This window comes from Salmo salar, chromosome 09 (assembly GCF_965601325.2).
Source record: "Salmo salar chromosome 09, fSalSal1, whole genome shotgun sequence".
NCBI lineage: Eukaryota > Metazoa > Chordata > Actinopteri > Salmoniformes > Salmonidae > Salmo > Salmo salar.
In genome coordinates, this window is record NC_138299.1 from 162,885,607 (window position 1) to 162,905,229 (window position 19,623).

Here is a 19,623-nt window from a genome sequence, read left to right on the forward strand (position 1 = left end):
AGGTCCCTATCATGTGGGAAGAGAAAAGTATTAAATAAATCTCGAGTGACACAGTGGTGTATATTGTACATTGTTGAACACTTGGCAAAAGTTAAAAATGAACATATACAAGGATATGGAAGCAATCAAGACATCGAGGACAGCTAGTTGAAGAGCACACCTACATTAGGGTGGTGAGGGTAAGGGTGAGGCTGAGTGGAGTGGAATGTGATGGCAGTGGTGTCTACAATAACAGCACAAGATGAGGAGTCATACTGACAGCCTCGGTGGAACATGCAGTGCACAACACACAAGGTTTTAAGGTCCACAAACTACTGACACTTCCATCATAGCAGGGGGAGGCCCACTCCATCATCAGGCTCATAGAAACAGAGAGAGAGAGAGAGAGAGAGAGAGAGAGAGAGAGAGAGAGAGAGAGAGAGAGAGAGAGAGACGAGAGAGAGAGACAGACAGACAGAGAGACAGAGAGAGAGAGAGAGAGAGACAGAGAGAGAGACAGATAGAGGGAGAGAGAGAGAGAGAGAGAGACAGAGAGAGACAGAGAGAGAGAGGTGGTGGTGGTGGTGGTGGGGGTGGCATAGCATACACACCCTTAGAGCAAAGCTTGGTGTAGCTTCCTGTATTTCAGGTTACATCAGCTCTGATGATGGCTCTTACTGAGCTGGAGCTCCAGAATGATTTCAGGGGTTCACACGGACTGCTCCTTAGGGAAGAGGGGCCGTGGCGCCTCGCCCTGACCTTGGCCTTGGGCGGGGTAGCTGGCGGGGTACAGGGGGTTGTTGGAGAGAGGATGTGTGTAGGGGTTCTGGGGTAAGAAGGTAACAGGAGGGGGGTAGGCCTGAGTTGGTTGTGACTCGAGACAGTGTTCCTTGTTGTAGACTCGATGGTAGCTCACATGTTCAGCCGGGTTGGATGGTTCTTGCCACCCACAGTTCTGTGGAAACAAAGACAGAATGAAAAACAAACTTTAAGAAATTAAGAATCAATTACATTATTTGGAAAACTTTAGATAAAGATGGTTTATTTTTTTACGTCTGTGTAGTAACACTGCTATTACACTAGTTACAACATCTTTCCACTAACGGTATTTCCAGTGTGACTACAGTTTTGACAATATTTCTTCATCAAGGGACGGGACGGGGGTCAATCAGGATGAGGACATGTACCACGTATCCTCCGCTGACTTAGCTTGGATAGCAACAAAGTGAATTCATAATGTTATGGTGCATTTTGCTATTTCCTTTTGCACAGTAAAGCCTCCAAAAATAGATGCTTGGGAGTATAAAAATTGCAACAAAATGCACAACAAAAAAAAACTAAATCCTATTTATCAAGTTTATTTTGATGATCTGTGTATTTGTTTTATATTTTGTAATAATTGTTGGTTCACATTCATGTTTTCATTACTACTATGTACCGTCCTCCCAGAGCAATTGTAATGATCACCTCCTGTAGGCATCTGCAAATAAAAAAACAACGTCTATGTGTAACGGTTGTCTTCTGTAGAAATGGACCAAGGCGCAGCAGGTACGTGAATACTCATCTTTAATTAAAATAAAGGAGTAGAGCATCCACTTAACAATGCAAACGAAGTGACAACAGCTACAGTTCTGCAGGCTAGAAACGCAGTGCAAAAAACAACCACCCACAACCCCAAAGAAAAACACACACACCTATATAGGACTTCCAATCAAAGGCAACTATACACACCTGCCTTCAATTGGAAGTCCCAATCATCCACCCAACATTAAACCAACACAAACATGCCACGTCCTGACCCCAAAACTAAAACACTAGCTCCATCTGCTGGTCAGGACGTGACACTATGGCAAGTCTCTTGACGCTCTGATGAAGGCAGAACTGCCGAAACGCATTAGCCTGTCCGGACAAAAAAATTAAAAAGTGAAATGAGGTGATGTCTTTTTTTGTCCTTTTTAAATAAACCTTTTGGAGTGCCACTGTTTCCCAAAGTTAGTTTTGACAATTTTCCACTCAACTTTTTCACCCCAGACTTTATCTGAAATGGATCTGCAGGACCTCCTCGAGGAGAGAAAGCTATGTAATATTATACGTTCTCATTGCAGTCGTTGTAGTTATAATATAGAGGAGAACTGTTGCTTTAATTTGAGGATAGACGAGTTGCAAGCTCGGCTTCAGATGCAAATGTTAGACAAGGGCAATTTAAATGTAGGAAAGGATGATACAGCATCTGTGCCACCAGTAAAGACAGGTAGTCTATTACCCCTGCACTGTCCCCCGCAGCCGGACAATTTTATCACGGCTTCTGGAAAGAAATGCAGTCAGCATGCTCAACCTGTGTCGCTCATTCAGCCGATAGAAACTTTTAACCGGTTTTCCTCACTAAGCACCGAGGAGTCGGAGTCAGAGGCCAAGCCTTCTCAGGTCTCTCCTCCTCCCGTTACGGGGTCTGAGACGCCGAAGCCTCCCACCGTTAGCTCTGACAAAATGAAAACCCTAGTCGTTGGTGACTCCATTATCTGCAATATTAGACTTTAAAAAAATCATCCAGCGACGTAAAGGCTAATCCGACTGTCATGACTTCCGCCGAAGTCGGTCCCTCTCCTTGTTCGGGCGATGTTTCGGCGGTCGACGTCACCGACCTTCTAGCCATCACTGATCCATTTTTCATTTTCCATTGGTTTTGTCTTGTCTTCCTTCACACCTGGTTCCAATCCCATCAATTACATGTTGTGTATTTAACCCCCTGTTTCCCCTCATGTCCTTGTCCTTGTCGGAGATTGTTTATTGTAAGTGTTTGTGTTCGTCTGTATTGGTGTGCGTCGGGTTATGTTACCCATTGATTTTTATTACTCTGTTTTCCGGTGGGTTTTATTATTAAACTGTGCCGTTGGAAACAGTTATTTCCCTTCTGCGTCTGACTTCTCTGCCGCCAGTTAAACACCTCTTACACCGACGTAAGGCTAGTCCGACGTAAAGGCTAGTCCGACGTAAAGGCTAATCCGACGTAAAAGCTAATCCGAAGATGGTGCTTTCTGAGGCTTAAACTGGCAAGTGTAGAGAGTAGAGGGATATTGTTATCCACGTTGGATGGTGTTCTCAGGGTAATGAGGGGGGTTTGCGCCAGACATAGCGTTTTGCTTGATGGCCAAATTTTTTTATTTTTGTCTCATCTGACCAGAGTACCTTCTTTGATATGTTTGGGGAGTCTCCCACATGCCTTTTGGCGAACACCAAACAGGTTTGCTTATTTTTGTCTGGCCACTCTTCCTTAAACTCCAGCTCTGTGGAGTGTACGGTTTAAAGTGGTCCTATGGACAGATACTCCAATCTCTGCTATGGAGATTTGCAGCTCCTTCAGGGTTATCTTTGGTCTCTCTGATTAATGAGTTCCCTTATGTTATCACAATCACACCATGAGTACCATGAGTAGTAAATCATGAAACATACACCCCTGCCCTTCTTCTCCCCGGAGAGATATTTATACCTGTCAGCGCAATAAACTGACAACCCAACTGGCTGAACGGACTCAGACACTACATATAGAGAGCCATGTTTCCGTGAAACAGAGTATGCTACAATCCCTGATGTCATTCTCTGGAAAGAAATCCTCGCTCTGAGCTTGTCAACTTTATTATCCGGAGAATGGAACATTAGCGAGTAATATCCTGAATATTAGATAGTAATATACTGAACATTATATAGTAATATACTGAACATTATATAGTAATATACTGAACATAAGATAGTAATATCCTGAACATTAGATAGTAATTAGATAGTAATAGACTGAACATTAGATAGTAATATACTGAACATTAGATAGTAATATACTGAATATTAGATAGTAATATACTGAACATTAGATAGTAATATACTGAACATTAGATAGTAATATACTGAACATTAGATAGTAATATGCTGAACATTCGATAGTAATATACTGAACATTAGATAGTAATAGACTGAACATTAGATAGTAATATACTGAACATTATATAGTAATATACTGAACATTATATAGTAAAATACTGAACATTAGATAGTAATATACTGAACATTAGATAGTAATATACTGAACATTAGATAGTAATATACTGAACATTAGATAGTAATAGACTGAACATTAGATAGTAATAGACTGAACATTAGATAGTAATATCCTGAACATTAGATAGTAATATCCTGAACGTTAGATAGTAATATACTGAACATTAGATAGTAATATACTGAACATTAGATAGTAATATACTTAACATTAGACAGTAATATACTGAACATTAGATAGTAATATCCTGAACATTAGATAGTAATTTTCTGAACATCAGATAGTAATATACTGAACATTATATAGTAATATACTGAACATTAGATAGTAATATACGTAACATTAGATAGTAATATACTGAACATGATATACTAATATACTGAACATTAGATAGTAATATCCTGAACATTAGATAGTAATATACTGAACATTAGATAGTAATTAGATAGTAATATACTGAACATTAGATAGTAATATACTGAACGTTAGATAGTAATATCCTGAACATTAGATAGTAATATACTGAACATTAGATAGTAATTAGATAGTAATAGACTGAACATTAGATAGTAATATACTCAACATTAGATAGTAATTAGATAGTAATATACTCAACATTATATAGTAATATACTGAACATTAGATAGTAATATACTGAATGTTAGATAGTAATATACTGAACATTAGATAGTAATTAGATAGTAATATACTGAACATTAGATAGTAATATACTGAACATTAGATAGTAATATACTGAACATTAGATAGTAATATACTGAACATTAGATAGTAATATACTGAACATTATATAGTAATATACTGAACATTATATAGTAATATACTGAACGTTAGATAGTAATATACTGAACATTAGATAGTAATATACTCAACATTAGATAGTAATTAGATAGTAATATACTGAACATTATATAGTAATATACTGAACATTAGATCGTAATATACTGAACATTAGATAGTAATTAGATAGTAATATACTGAACATTAGATAGTAATAGACTGAACAATAGATAGTAATATAATAAACGTTAGATAGTAATATACTGAACATTGGATAGTAATATACTGAACATTATATAGTAATATACTGAACATTAGATAGTAATATACTGAACATTATATAGTAATATTCTGAACATTAGATAGTAATATACTGAACATTATATAATAATATACTGAACATTAGATAGTAATTAGATAGTAATATACTGAACATTAGATAGTAATATACTGAACATTATATAGTAATATTCTGAACATTAGATAGTAATATACTGAACATTAGATAGTAATATACTGAACATTATATAGTAATATACTGAACATTAGATAGTAATTAGATAGTAATATACTGAACATTAGATAGTAATATACTGAACATTATATAGTAATATTCTGAACATTAGATAGTAATATACTGAACATTAGATAGTAATATACTGAACATTATATAGTAATATTCTGAACATTAGATAGTAATATACTGAACATTAGATAGTAATATACTCGGAAGCGGTGGGGCTAAAAGTCTGCTCCGAGTGCGTCTTTTCCGCCGGCAGAACAGCCTCTGGGATCAGTTCAATTTCCCTGGGGGGTAAAAACAAAGGATCCGGTTCGGGGAAGTCGTATTCCTGGTTGTAATGCCTGTAATGCCGGTGAGTCATCGGCGCTCTGATATCCAAAAGTTATTCCCGTCTGTCTGTAATAACACAAAAAAAATGTCCTGGGGCAAATAATGTAAGAAATAACACATAAAAAAAACGAAATACTACAAAAAGCTAAAAGCACAGCAGCCATATCCGTCGGCGCCACTATAATCATCAAGCTTCAGCGTGTAATTTAGCTAGGAAGATGTACTTTTTTTATAGCTACTGTTTACAGGCCTCCTGGGCCATACACAACATTCCTCACTGAGTTCCCTGAATTCCTATTGGACCTATGGGACCTAGTCATGGTAAGATAATATTCACATTTTTGGTGACTTCAATATTCACATGGAGAAGTCCACAGACCCACTCCAAAAGGCTTTTGGAGCCATCATCGAGTCATTGGATTTTGTCAAACATGTCTCTGGACCTACTCATTGCCACAGTCATACACTGGATCTAGTTTTGTCCCGTGGAATAGATTTTGTAGATCGAATAGTTTTTAATTCATAATCCTGGACTATTGGACCATCATTTTATTACATTTGCAATCGCAACAAATCATTTGCTCAGATCCCAAACAAGGATTATCAAGAGCTACAATATAAATTCTCGGACAACACAAAGATTCCTTGACACCCTTCTAGACTCCCTCCACCTACTCTAGGAAGTCGGAGTACAACATTTTTACCACTTAACCAATGGATTTAAACGTAACTTTGCCTAATAGCCTAGATGCAGTCTCACTGTGTCACGACTTCCGCCGAAGTCGGGTCCTCTCCTTGTTCGGGCGTCGCTCGGCAGTCGGCGTCGCCGGTCTTCTAGCCATCATCGATCCACTTTTCATTTTCCATGTGTTTTGTCTTGTCTTCACACACACCTGGTTTCAATTCCCTCAATCACTTGTTGTGTATTTAACCCTCTGTTCCCCCCATGTCTTTGTGTGGGATTGTTTATTGTAAGTGCTTGTGCACGTGTTGATTGGTGCGCAACGGGTTTTTGTACCCATATCTTGTTATTTGTATGCCGTTGGTTTTGCGATTAAACTGCTCCGGCTGTTACCAAGTCCTGCTCTCCTGCGTCTGACTTCCCTGCCACCGGTTACGCACCACTTACACACTGCTAAAACAAAAAAAATATTGTCACATGAAACTAGCTAAAGGTGGCAGTAATAAAGACAAACCTTGACCTGGAACATTTTTTAACCATCATCCAACATTGAACCTCCCATTCCTCAAAAACAAAACTTCAAAAGCTGTTCCTCAGCAACTCACTGCCTTCCTGAAGACAAATAATGTACACAAAGCACTGCAGTCTGGTTTTAGACCCCATCATAGCTCTGAGACTCGTGAAGGTGGTAAATGACCTTTTAATGGCGTCAGACCAAGACTCTGCATCTGTCCTCAGGCTCCTAGACCTGAATGCTGCTTTTGATTACCATCGATCACCACATTATTTTGTAGCGATTGGAAGTCCAAATTGGTTTACAGGAACAAGTTCATGCCTGGTTTAGATCTTATCTGAAGGAAAAATATAATTTTGTCTCTGTTGATGTCTTGTCCTCTGACAAATCAATGGTACGTTACTGTGTTCCTGAAGGTTCCGTTTTAGGACCACTATTGTTTTCACTCTTATGCAGAAATGCTATTCCATGCTTTAGTCACTTCAAGATTAGACTACTGCAATGCTCTACTCTCTGGCTACCCAGATACTAAATTAACTTCAGCTAAGTACATCTGCTATAATCTTGAGTAGAACCAAAACATTTTATCGTATTACTCCGGTGCTGGCTTGCTGGTAAGGCTAGGGCTGATTTCAAGTTTTTACTGCTAACCTAGGAGAAAACCTACAAAGCATTACATTAAATTGTTCATACCTATCTTTCCAATTTATCTTTCCAATTTGGTCCTGTCGTACATACCTACACCTACACTATAGTCAGAAGACTCCTAGAATTTCTAAGCAAACAGTTTGCAGGCAGGCTCCTATAGAGTTCCATTTTTATGGAATGGTCAGTAGGTCCTATGATTGAGTGTAGTCTGGCCCAGGGGTGTGAAGGTGAACAGCAAGGCACTGGAGTGACGAAACACCCTTGCTGTCTTTGCCTGTCCATCTCCCCTGGGATTCTCTGCTTCTGACCCAATTACGCGGGCTGAGTCACTGGCTTGCTAGTGCTATTCCATGTCGTCCCTAGGAGGGGTGTTTCACGTCTTGACAGGATTTTTTCTCTATACTCAACTTGAGTGGGTTGAGTCACTGATGTTATCTTCCTGTCCGGTCTTGCACCATCCCAGGCGTGTGTGGTGGGAGAGACATTTGTGGGCTATTCTCCACTTTATCTCTGGTTAGTAAGTTGGTGGACAGTTGATATCCCTCTGTTGGTGTAAGGGCTATGCTTTGGCAAGTAGGTGAGGTTATACCTTGCCTGCTTGGCCTTGTTCGGGGGTATCTTTGGACGGGGCCACAGTCTCAGTCCTCAGTATCTATTCTGCAGTAGTCTATGGGCCGGGGGGCTGGGGTCAGTCTGTCCTATCTGGTGAATTTCTCCTGTCTTCTCTGGTGTCCTGTGTGATCTTAAGTATGTTCCCTCTAATTCTCCCATCTCACCCTCCCCTCCCACAGGACCTGAGCCCTAGGACCATGCCTCAGGACTACCTGGCCTGACGACTCCTGGCTGTCCCTGTCCCCAGTCCACCTGGTCGTGCTCCTGATCCAGTTTCTGCTGTTCTGCCTGCGGCTATGGAACCCTGACCTGTTCACCGGAACTGCTACCTTATCCCGGACCTGCTGTTTCCATCCTCTGCTCTCTCTCTCTCTCTCTCTCTCTCTCTCTCTCTCTCTCTCTCTCTCTCTGTCTCTCTCTGTCTCTCTCTCTCTGTCTCTCTCTGTCTCTCTCTGTCTCTCTCTGTCTCTCTCTCTCTGTCTCTCTCTGTCTCTCTCTATGTCGATCTCACTCTCTCTGTCTCTCTGTCTTTCTGTCTCTCTATCTCTCTTTCTGTCTATCTCTCTTTCTCTCTCTCTCTGTATCTCTCTCTCTGTATCTCTCTGTCTCTCTCTCTCTCTATGTCGATCTCACTCTCTCTGTCTCTGTATCGCTCTTTCTGTCTCCCTGTCTCTCTGAATTTCTCTCTCTGTATCTCTCTCTCTCTCTGTCCCTCTCTGTCTCTCTCTCTCTGTCTCTCTCTCTCTCAACCGCATCTACTGTTTCGACCTCTGAATGTTTGGCTATGAAAAGCCAACTGTCATTTACTCCTGAGGTGCTAACCTGTTGAACCTTCTATAAGCACCGTGATTATTATTTAACCCTGCTGGTCATCTATAAACATTTCAACATCTTGAAAAACGATCTGGCCTTAAGGGCCATTAACTGTTATAATCTCCACCCGACACAGCCAGAAGAGGACTGGCCACCCCTCAGAGCCTGGTTCCTCTCTAGGTTTCTTCCTAGGTTCCCACCTTTCTAGGGAGTTTTTCCTAGCCACCGTGCATCTACATCTGCATTGCTTGCTCTTTTGGATTTTAGGCTGGGTTTTTGTGTAAGCACTTTATGACATCTGCAAACTAGTGCTCTCAAAATGTATCCTGATGTTGACAGCACATGGGAGTTATATTAACAACATGGCTAACTTAGCTAGCTAACATACATTTTGAGAAAACAACTTACATTAAGCGGCAAGCTAGCTAGCAAGCAACACTTGGTGTTCAATGAGACTGAGAACGAGCTAACCAGAAAATACTCCAAAAGGCTCTGTGTGGAATCACAGTAGAGTGCTCCTGATGCACTGTGAAATTATACTGAACAAAAGTACGTAGGTCCAATGTTTCATGAGCTGAAATAAAAGATCCTCAAAATTTTCCATATACACAAAAGGCTTATTTCTGCTTCTGCTCTAGATCCAAGATGGCATAGCAGTCAGACGTCTTTGTCCTTCGTCTTGTCGTGTCCCATGTATTTATCTTTTCATATATTTTTCTTCGCATATCTTTTTTATATATTTTCTAAACCTCAACTTCAAAATACTCTCCTGCAACCAATGTGGTGGGGATCTGTTTTTTCTAAAGTACTTTTATTAACCTCGGAACTGGAATCCCCCAACAGAAGCTAGCCAGCTCACTAGCTAGTAGTCAGCTAACCACTGCAAGCGGTCATCAGCTAACCTTTAGCTTGGAAAGCTCTCACCAGTTTGTACAATGCGACTCAAACCAGAGCATACCGGACCTATTTTCTCTCCATATCGCCGGATTCCTACCGCAAGCTCTGGACCTTTTCACCTGGACCATCGCAGCTAGCTAGCTGCTACCCGAGTGACTACTCCTGGCTAACGTCTGTCCCGAAGCAAGCACCAATTAGCCTGGAGCTAGCCCATGCTAGGCACATTCTCCCGGCTAGCTGAAGAGGCCCATCAGACACTCCTGGGCTACAATACCCGGACCTCGGGGCACGGAACCCCGCCAATCCTTCACGACTGGAATACAACGTAGTCTGCTCGAGGGGGTACTCAACTGGCCCCTACATTGCGACGTCCCCTGCTAGCCTGCTAGCCATGGCCCCCTAGCTGTCTAGAGCATATTGAACTGTTAGCTGAATAGACACATCGGCCAATTTCTTGGGACACAATACCTATTTTGCCAATTGGACTTGTACCCCTCTGCTACTCAGAACCCTACGACTGGTCTGTCCATGCCACCGCACGCGGAGGCTAAAACAGACTTTCCTCCGTCGAGATTTCCCTCTAAGGCCCTTCTGCTAGCTTGCTAGCCCCAGCCTGCAAGCTGTCTGAATCAGCCAGCCCAACCACTCACTGGACCCCTATGATCACCCGGCTACGCATGCCTCTCCCTAATATCAATATGCCTGGTCCATTACTGTCCTGGTTAGTGATTATTGTCTTATTTCACTGTAGAGCCTCTAGCCCTGCTCAATATGCCTTAACCAACCATTTAGTTCCACCTCCCACATATGCGGTGACATCACCTGGTTTAAACGTCTCTAGAGACTATATCTGTCTCATCATTACTCAATGCCTAGGTTGACCTCCAATGTACTCACATCCTACCATACCTTAGTCTGTACGGTACGCCCAGAAACCTGCTCCTTTTGCTCTCTGTTCTGAACGTACTAGACGACCAGTTCTGATAGCCTTTAGCCGTACCCTTATCCTACTCCTCCTCTGTTCCTCTGGTGATGTAAAAGGTTAATCCAGGCCCTGCAGTGCCTAGCTCCGCTCCTACTCCCCAGGTGCTCTCATTTGTTGACTTCTGTAACCGTAAAAGCCTTAGTTTCATGCATGTTAACATTAGAAGCCTCCTCCCTTGTTTTATTCACTGCTTTAGCACACTCTGCCAACCCGGATGTCTTAGCCGTGTCTGAATCCTGGCTTAGGAAGACCACTAAAAACCCTGTAATGTCCATCCCTAACTATACAATTTTCCGACAAGATAGAACTGCCAAAGGGGGCTGTGTTGCAATCTACTGCAGAGATAGCCTGCAGAGTTCTGTCTTACTATCCAGGTCTGTACTCAAACAATTCGAGCTTCTACTTTTAAAAATCCACCTTTCCAGAAACAAGTCTCTCACCGCTGCCGCTTGCTATAGACCACCCTCTGCCCCCAGCTGTGCCCTGGACACCATATGTGAATTGATTGCCCCTCATCTATCTTCAGAGCTCGAGCTGCTAGGTGACCTAAACTGGGACATGCTTAACACCTTGGCCATCCTACAATCTAAGTTTGATGCCCTCAATCTCAATCAAATGATCAATGAACCCACCAGGTACAACCCCAAATCTGTAAACACGGGCACCCTCATAGATATCATCCTGACCAACCTGCCCTCCAAATACACCTCTGCTGATCTCAGCGATCACTGCCTCATTGCCTGCATCCGTAATGGGTCTGCGGTCAAACGACCACCCCTCATCACTGTCAAACGCTCCATAAAACACTTCAGCGAGCAGGCCTTTCTAATAGACCTGGCCCGGGTATCCTGGAAGGCTATTGACCTCATCCCGTCAGTAGAGGATGCCTGGTTATTCTTTAAAAGTGCCTTCCTCACCATCTTAAATAAGCATGCCCCATTCAAGACATTTAGGACCAGGAACAGATATAGCCCTTGGTTCTCTCCAGACCTGACTGCCATTGACCAGCACAAAAACATCCTGTGGTGTTTTGCATTAGCATCGAATAGCCCCCGTGATCTGCAACTTTTCAGGGAAGTTAGGAACCAATATACACAGGCAGGTAGGAAAGCAAAGGCTAGCTTTTTCAAGCAGACATTGTTATCCTTAACACAAACCCAAAAGAGTTCTGGGACACTGTAAAGTCCATGGAGAATAAGTGCACCTCCTCCCAGCTGCCCACTCTACTGAGGCTAGGAAACACTGTCACCACCGATAAATCCACTGTAATTGAGAATTTCAATAAGCATTTTTCTATGGCTGACCATGCTTTCCACCTGGCTACCCCTCTCCGATCAACAGCCCTGCACCCCCCACAGCAACTTGCCCAAAACTCCCCCAATTCTCCTTCACCCAAATCCAGATAGCTGATGTTCTGAAAGAGCTGCAAAATCTGGACCCCTACAAATCAGCCGGGCTAGACAATCTGGATCCTCTCTTTCTAAAATGATCTGCCGAAATTGTAGCAACCCCTATCACTAGCCTGTTCAACCTCTCTTTCGTATCGTCCGAGGTTCCCAAAGATTGGAAAGCTCTCTTCAATGGGGGAGACACTCTAGACCCAAACTGCTACAGACCTATATCGATCCTACCCTGCCTTTCTAAGGTCTTCGAAAACTAAGTTAACAAACAGATCACCGACCATTTCGAATCCCACCGTATCTTCTCCGCTATGCAATCTGGTTTCAGAGCTGGTCATGGGTGCACCTCAGCCACGCTCAAGGTCCTAAACGACATCATAACCGCCATCGATAAGAGACATTACTGTGCAGCCGTATTCATCGACCTGGCCAAGGCTTTCAACCCTGTCAATCACCACATTCTTATGGGCAGACTCAACAGCCTTGGTTTCTCAAATGACTGTCTCGCCTGGTTCACCAACTACTTCTTTGACAGAGTTCAGTTTGTCAGTCCAGTGTTTCAAATCGGAGGGCTTGTTATCTGGACCTCTGACAGTCTCTATGGGGGTGCCACAGGGTTCAATTCTCGGGTTGGCTCTCTTCTCTTTATACATCAATGATGTCGCTCTTGCTGCTGGTGATTCTCTGATCCACCGCTATGCAGACGACACCATTCTGTATACCTCTGGCCCTTCTTTGGACACAGTGTTAACTAACCTCCAGACGAGCTTCAATGCCATACAACTCTCCTTCCGTGGCCTCCAACTGCTCTTCAATGCAAGTAAAACTAAACGCATGCTCTACAACCAATCGCTGCCCGCACCTGCCCGCCCGTCCAGCATCACTACTCTGGACGGTTCTGACTTAGAATATGTGGACAACTACAAATACCTAGGTGTCTGGTTAGACTGTAAACTCTCCTTCCAGACTCACATCAATCATCAATCTCCAATCCAAAATTAAATCTAGAATCGGCTTCCTATTTCGCAACAAAGCATCCTTCACTCATGCTGCCAAACATACCCTCATAAAATGTACCATCCTACCGATCCTCGACTTCGGCGATGTCATTTACAAAATAGCCTCCAACACTCTACTCAACAAATTTGATGCAGTCTATCACAGTGCCATCCGTTTTGTCACCAAAGCCCCATATACTACCCACCACTGCGACCTGTATGCTTTTGTTGGCTGGCCCTCGCTTCATACTCGTCGCCAAACCCACTGGTTCCAGGTCATCTACAAGTCTCTGCTAGGTAAAGCCCCGCCTTATCTCAGCTCACTGGTCACCATAGCAGCACCCACCAGTAGCATGCGCTCCAGCAGGTATATCTCACTGGTCACCCCCGAATCCAATTCTTCCTTCCAAAATGTGCAGTTTTGTCACACAACACAATGCCATAGATGTCTCAAGTTTTGAGGGAGCCTGCAATTGGTATGCTGACTGGAGGAATGTCCAGCAGAGCTGTTGCCAGATAATTTAATGTTAATTTCTGTACCATAAACCGCCTACAATGTCGTTTTAGAGAATTTGGCAGTACGTCCAACCGGCCTCACAACCGCACACCACATGTAACCACGTCAGCCCAGGACCTCCACATCGGGTTTCTTCACCTGAGGAATTATCTGAGACCAGCCACCCAGACAACAGATGAAACTGAAGAGTATTTCTGTCTGTAATAAATCCCTTTCCTGGGGAAAAGCAAATTCTGATTCAAATCAAATCAAATCAAATGTATTTATATAGCCCTTCGTACATCAGCTGATATCTCAAAGTGCTGTACAGAAACCCAGCCTAAAACCCCAAACAGCAAGCAATGCATGTGAAAGAAGCACGGTGGCTAGGAAAAACTCCCTAGGAAAAACTCCCTAGAAAGGCCAAAAACTTAGGAAGAAACCTAGAGAGGAACCAGGCTATGAGGGGTGGCCAGTCCTCTTCTGGCTGTGCAGGGTGGATATTATAACAGAACATGGTCAAGATGTTAAAATGTTCATAAATGACCAGCAGGGTCAGATAATAATAATCATAGTAGTTGTCGAGGGTGCAACAAGCACGTCCGGTGAACAGTTCAGGGTTCCATAGCCGCAGGCAGAACAGTTGAAACTGGAGCAGCAGCACGGCCAGGTGGACTGGGGACAGCAAGGAGTCATCATACCAGGTAGTCCTGAGGCATGGTCCTAGGACTCAGGTCCTCCGAGAGAAAGACAGAAAGAGAGAAAGAGAGAATTAGAGAGAGCATATTTAAATTCACACAGGACACCGGATAAGACAAGAGAAATACTCCAGATGTAACAGACTGACCCTAGCCCCCCGACACATAAACTACTGCAGCATAAATACTGGAGGCTGAGACAGGAGGGATCAGAAGACACTGTGGCCCCATCCGATGATACCCCCGGACAGGGTCAAACAGGCAGGATATAACCCCACCCACTTTGCCAAAGCACAGCCCCCACACCACTAGAGGGATGTCTCCAACCACCAACTTACCGTCCTAAGACAAGGCCGAGTATAGCCCACAACGATCTCCGCCATGGCACAACCCAAGGGGGGGTGCCAACCCAGACAGGAAGACCACGTCAGTGACTCAACCCACTCAAGTGACGCACCCCTCCCATGGACAGCATGGAAGAACACCAGTAAGCCAGTGACTCAGCCCCTGTAAAAGGGTTAGAGGCAGAGAATCCCAGTGGAAAGAGGGGAACCGGCAAGGCAGAGACAGCAAGGGCGGTTCATTGCTCCAGCCTTTCCGTTTACCTTCACACTCCTGGGCCAGACTATACTTAATCATAGGACCTACTGAAGAGATAAGTCTTCAGTAAAGACTTAAAGGTTGAGACTGAGTCTGCGTCTCTCACATTGGTAGGCAGACCATTCCATAAAAATGGAGCTCTATAGGAGAAAGCCCTACCTCCAGCCGTTTGCTTAGAAATTCTAGGGACAATTAGGAGGCCTGCGTCTTGTGACCGTAGCGTACGTGTAGGTATGTACGGCAGGACCAAATCGGAAAGATAGGTAGGAGCAAGCCCATGTAATGCTTTGTAGGTTAGCAGTAAAACCTTGAAATCAGCCCTTGCCTTAACAGGAAGCCAGTGTAGGGAGGCTAGCACTGGAGTAATATGATCAAATTGTTTGGTTCTAGTCAGGATTCTAGCAGCCGTATTTACCACTAACTGAAGTTTGTTTAGTGCTTTATCCGGGTAGCCAGAAAGTAGAGCATTGTAGTAGTCCAGCCTAGAAGTAACAAAAGCATGGATTCATTTTTCTGCGTCATTTTTGGACAGAAAGTTTCTGATTTTTGCAATGTTACGTAGATGGAAAAAAGCTGTCCTTGAAACAGTCTTGATATGTTCTTCAAAAGAGAGATCAGGGTCCAGAGTAACGCCGAGGTCCTTCACAGTTTTATTTGAGACGACTGTACAACCATCCAGATTAATTGTCAGATTCAACAGAAGATCTCTTTGTTTCTTGGGACCTAGAACAAGCATCTCTGTTTTGTCCGAGTTTAAAAGTAGAAAGTTTGCAGCCATCCACTTCTTTATGTCTGAAACACAGGCTTCTAGCGAGGGCAATTTTGGGGCTTCACCATGTTGCATTGAAATGTACAGCTGTGTGTCGTCCGCATAGTAGTGAAATTTAACATTATGTTTTCGAATGACATCCCCAAGAGGTAAAATATATAGTGAAAACAATAGTGGTCCTAAAACGGAACCTTGAGGAACACCGAAATTTACAATTGATTTGTCAGAGGACAAACCATTCACAGAAACAAACTGATATCTTTTCGACAGATAAGATCTAAACCAGGCCAGAACTTGTCCATGTAGACCAATTTGGGTTTCCAATCTCTCCAATTGAATGTGGTGATCGATGGTATCAAAAGCGGCACTAAGATCTAGGAGCACGAGGACAGATGCAGAGCCTCGGTCTGACGTCATTAAAAGGTCATTTACCACCTTCACAAGTGCAGTCTCAGTGCTATGATGGGGTCTAAAACCAGACTGAAGCGTTTCGTATACATTGTTTGTCTTCAGGAAGGCAGTGAGTTGCTGTGCAACAGCTTTTTCAAAAATTTTTGAGAGGAATGGAAGATTCGATATAGGCCGATAGTTTTTTATAATTTCTGGGTCAAGATTTGGCTTTTTCAAGAGAGGCTTTATTACTGCCACTTTTAGTGAGCTTGGTACACTTCCGATGGATAGAGAGCCGTTTATTATGTTCAACATAGGAGGGCCAAGCACAGGAAGCAGCTCTTTCAGTAGTTTAGTTGGAATAGGGTCCAGTATGCAGCTTGAGGGTTTGGAGGCCATGATTATTTTCATCATTATGTCAAGAGATATAGTACTAAAACACTTTAGTATCTCCCTTGATCCTAGGTCCTGGCAGAGTTGTGTAGACTCAGGACAATGGAGCTTTGGAGGAATACCCAGATTTAAAGAGGAGTCCGTAATTTGCTTTCTAATGATCATGAACTTTTCCTCAAAGAAGTTCATAAATGTATTACTGCTGAAGTGAAAGCCATCCTCCATTTGCGAAGGCTGCTTTTTAGTTAGCTTTGCGACAGTATCAAAAATACATTTCGGGTTGTTCTTATTTTCCTCAATTAAGTTGGAAAAATAGGATGATCGAGCAGCAGTGAGGGCTCTTCGATACTGCACGGTACTGTCTTTCCAAGCTAGTCGGAAGACTTCCAGTTTGGTGTGGCGCCATTTCCGTTCCAATTTTCTGGAAGCTTGCTTCAGAGCTCGTGTATTTTCTGTATACCAGGGAGCTAGTTTCTTATGACAGATGTTTTTAATTTTTAGGGGTGCAACTGCATCTAGGGTATTGCGCAAGGTTAAATTGAGTTCCTCGGTTAGGTGGTTAACAGATTTTTGTCCTCTGACGTCCTTGGGTAGGCAGAGGGAGTCTGGAAGGGCATCAAGGAATCTTTGGGTTGTCTGAGAATTTATAGCACGACTTTTAATGCTCCTTGGTTGGGGTCTGAGCAGATTATTTGTTGCGATTGCAAACGCAATAAAATGGTGGTCCGATAATCCAGGATTTTGAGGAAAAACATTAAGATCCACAACATTTATTCCATGGGACAAAACTAGGTCCAGAGTATGACTGTGGCAGTGAGTAGGTCCAGAGACATGTTGGACAAAACCCACTGAGTCGATGATGGCTCCGAAAGCCTTTTGGAGTGGGTCTGTGGACTTTTCCATGTGAATGTTAAAGTCACCAAAAATTTTAATATTATCTGCTATGACTACAAGATCCGATAGGAATTCAGGGAACTCAGTGAGGAACACTGCATATGGCCCAGGAGGCCTGTAAACAGTAGCTATAAAAAGTGAGTGAGTAGGCTGCATAGATTTCATGACTATGGTAAAGGCTATGGTAAAGGCTATTGTAAAGACTATGGTAAAGACTATGGTAAAGGCTATGGTAAAGGCTATGGTAAAGGCTATGGTAAAGGCTATGGTAAAGGCTATGGTAAAGGCTATTGTAAAGGCTATGGTAAAGGCTATGGTAAAGGCTATGGTAAAGGGTATGGTAAAGGCTATGGTAAAGGCTATTGTAAAGGCTATTGTAAAGGCTATGGTAAAGGCTATGGTAAAGGCTATGGTAAAGGCTATGGTAAAGGCTATTGTAAAGGCTATTGTAAAGGCTATGGTAAAGGCTATTGTAAAGGCTATGGTAAAGGCTATGGTAAAGGCTATTGTAAAGACTATGGTAAAGGCTATGGTAAAGGCTATGGTAAAGGCTATGGTAAAGGCTATGGTAAAGGCTATGGTAAAGGCTATGGTAAAGGCTATGGTAAAGGCTATGGTAAAGGCTATGGTAAAGGCTATGGTAAAGGCTATGGTAAAGGCTATTGTAAAGGATATGGTAAAGGCTATGGTAAAGGCTATTGTAAAGGCTATTGTAAAGGCTATGGTAAAGGCTATTGTAAAGACTATGGTAAAGGATATGGTAAAGGCTATGGTAAAGGCTATGGTAAAGGCTATGGTAAAGGGTGAAACTTTTAAAACATGTTACACATCCCCAATTCATTAACTAGACTTTCTTAAAAGTTAATTTATTTTCAGGTCAGTAGTGAAGAACGCTGCCTGAACAACTCTGACTTTGTCAAGTGGTTGCTTCTGTGACTTTTTGGGAAACATTGAAGGAGATTTTAGAGAAGCATGACTGCAAGGAAGTTACCCTTAAGTACTTTACTTCCTGTTGTTTCTGCTGTTAATGCTTTCCCCACAGTAGGACTTATTTGTCCAAATATTTTGTTCTTTGGACATGTTCCACACCCACCCCTAGATCAGTGATAGGCTATCGCATATTAATCGGAAAACATCTAATGTGACATATTTTAATATAAAAAAAAATGTCTGCACACGTCAAAACATAACTTTTAACAGCAGTAACACTCCAGAGATGTGATAATTTTCAAGTGCTATTTGTACCTAATTAGTCTGGGGATAAAGAATGAAAGCAGTCCAATAAGCAGCCTTGGGAATTCGGAAGGAGAAAAGCTTTAAGTTACTCCCTCACATTAGCATGGCTAACAGGAACTAGAGAGATCAGTAACTCCCTCACATTAGCATGGCTAACAGGAACTAGAGAGATCAGTTACCCCCTCACATTAGCATGGCTAACAGGAACTAGAGAGATCAGTAACTCCCTCACATTAGCATGGCTAACAGGAACTAGAGAGATCAGTTACCCCCTCACATTAGCATGGCTAACAGGAACTAGAGAGATCAGTTACCCCCTCACATTAGCATGGCTAACAGGAACTAGAGAGATCAGTTACCCCCTCACATTAGCATGGCTAACAGGAACTAGAGAGATCAGTAACTCCCTCACATTAGCATGGCTAACAGGAACTAGAGAGATCAGTTACTCCTTCACATTAGCATGGCTAACAGGAACTAGAGAGATCAGTAACTCCCTCACATTAGCGTGGCTAACAGGAACTAGAGAGATCAGTAACTCCTTCACATTAGCATGGCTAATAGGAACTAGAGAGATCAGTTACTCCCTCACATTAGCATGGCTAACAGGAACTAGAGAGATCAGTTACTCCCTCACATTAGCATGGCTAACAGGAACTAGAGAGATCAGTAACTCCCTCACATTAGCATGGCTAACAGGAACTAGAGAGATCAGTTACTCCCTCACATTAGCATGGCTAATAGGAACTAGAGAGATCAGTTACCCCCTCACATTAGCATGGCTAACAGGAACTAGAGAGATCAGTTACTCCCTCACATTAGCATGGCTAACAGGAACTAGAGAGATCAGTTACTCCCTCACATTAGCATGGCTAACAGGAACTAGACAGATCAGTAACTCCCTCACATTAGCATGGCTA

General features: G+C 42.7%; 1 protein-coding gene across 2 annotated transcripts in view; it reads right to left on the reverse strand.

Moving 5' to 3' along the window:
• Positions 1-497: 497 nt before the first annotated feature.
• LOC106613399 (nectin 1b) overlaps positions 498-19,623 on the reverse strand; it is a 569,428-nt gene continuing 550,302 nt past the window's right edge. The window contains exon 9 of one of the 2 annotated variants that reach the window (XM_045724940.2): positions 498-934. In XM_045724940.2, the coding sequence (XP_045580896.1) occupies positions 689-934 (246 nt within the window). In that variant the 3' untranslated portion in view covers positions 498-688. The remainder of the gene's footprint in view (positions 935-19,623) is intronic. The other variant, XM_045724942.2, reaches the window with a different exon arrangement.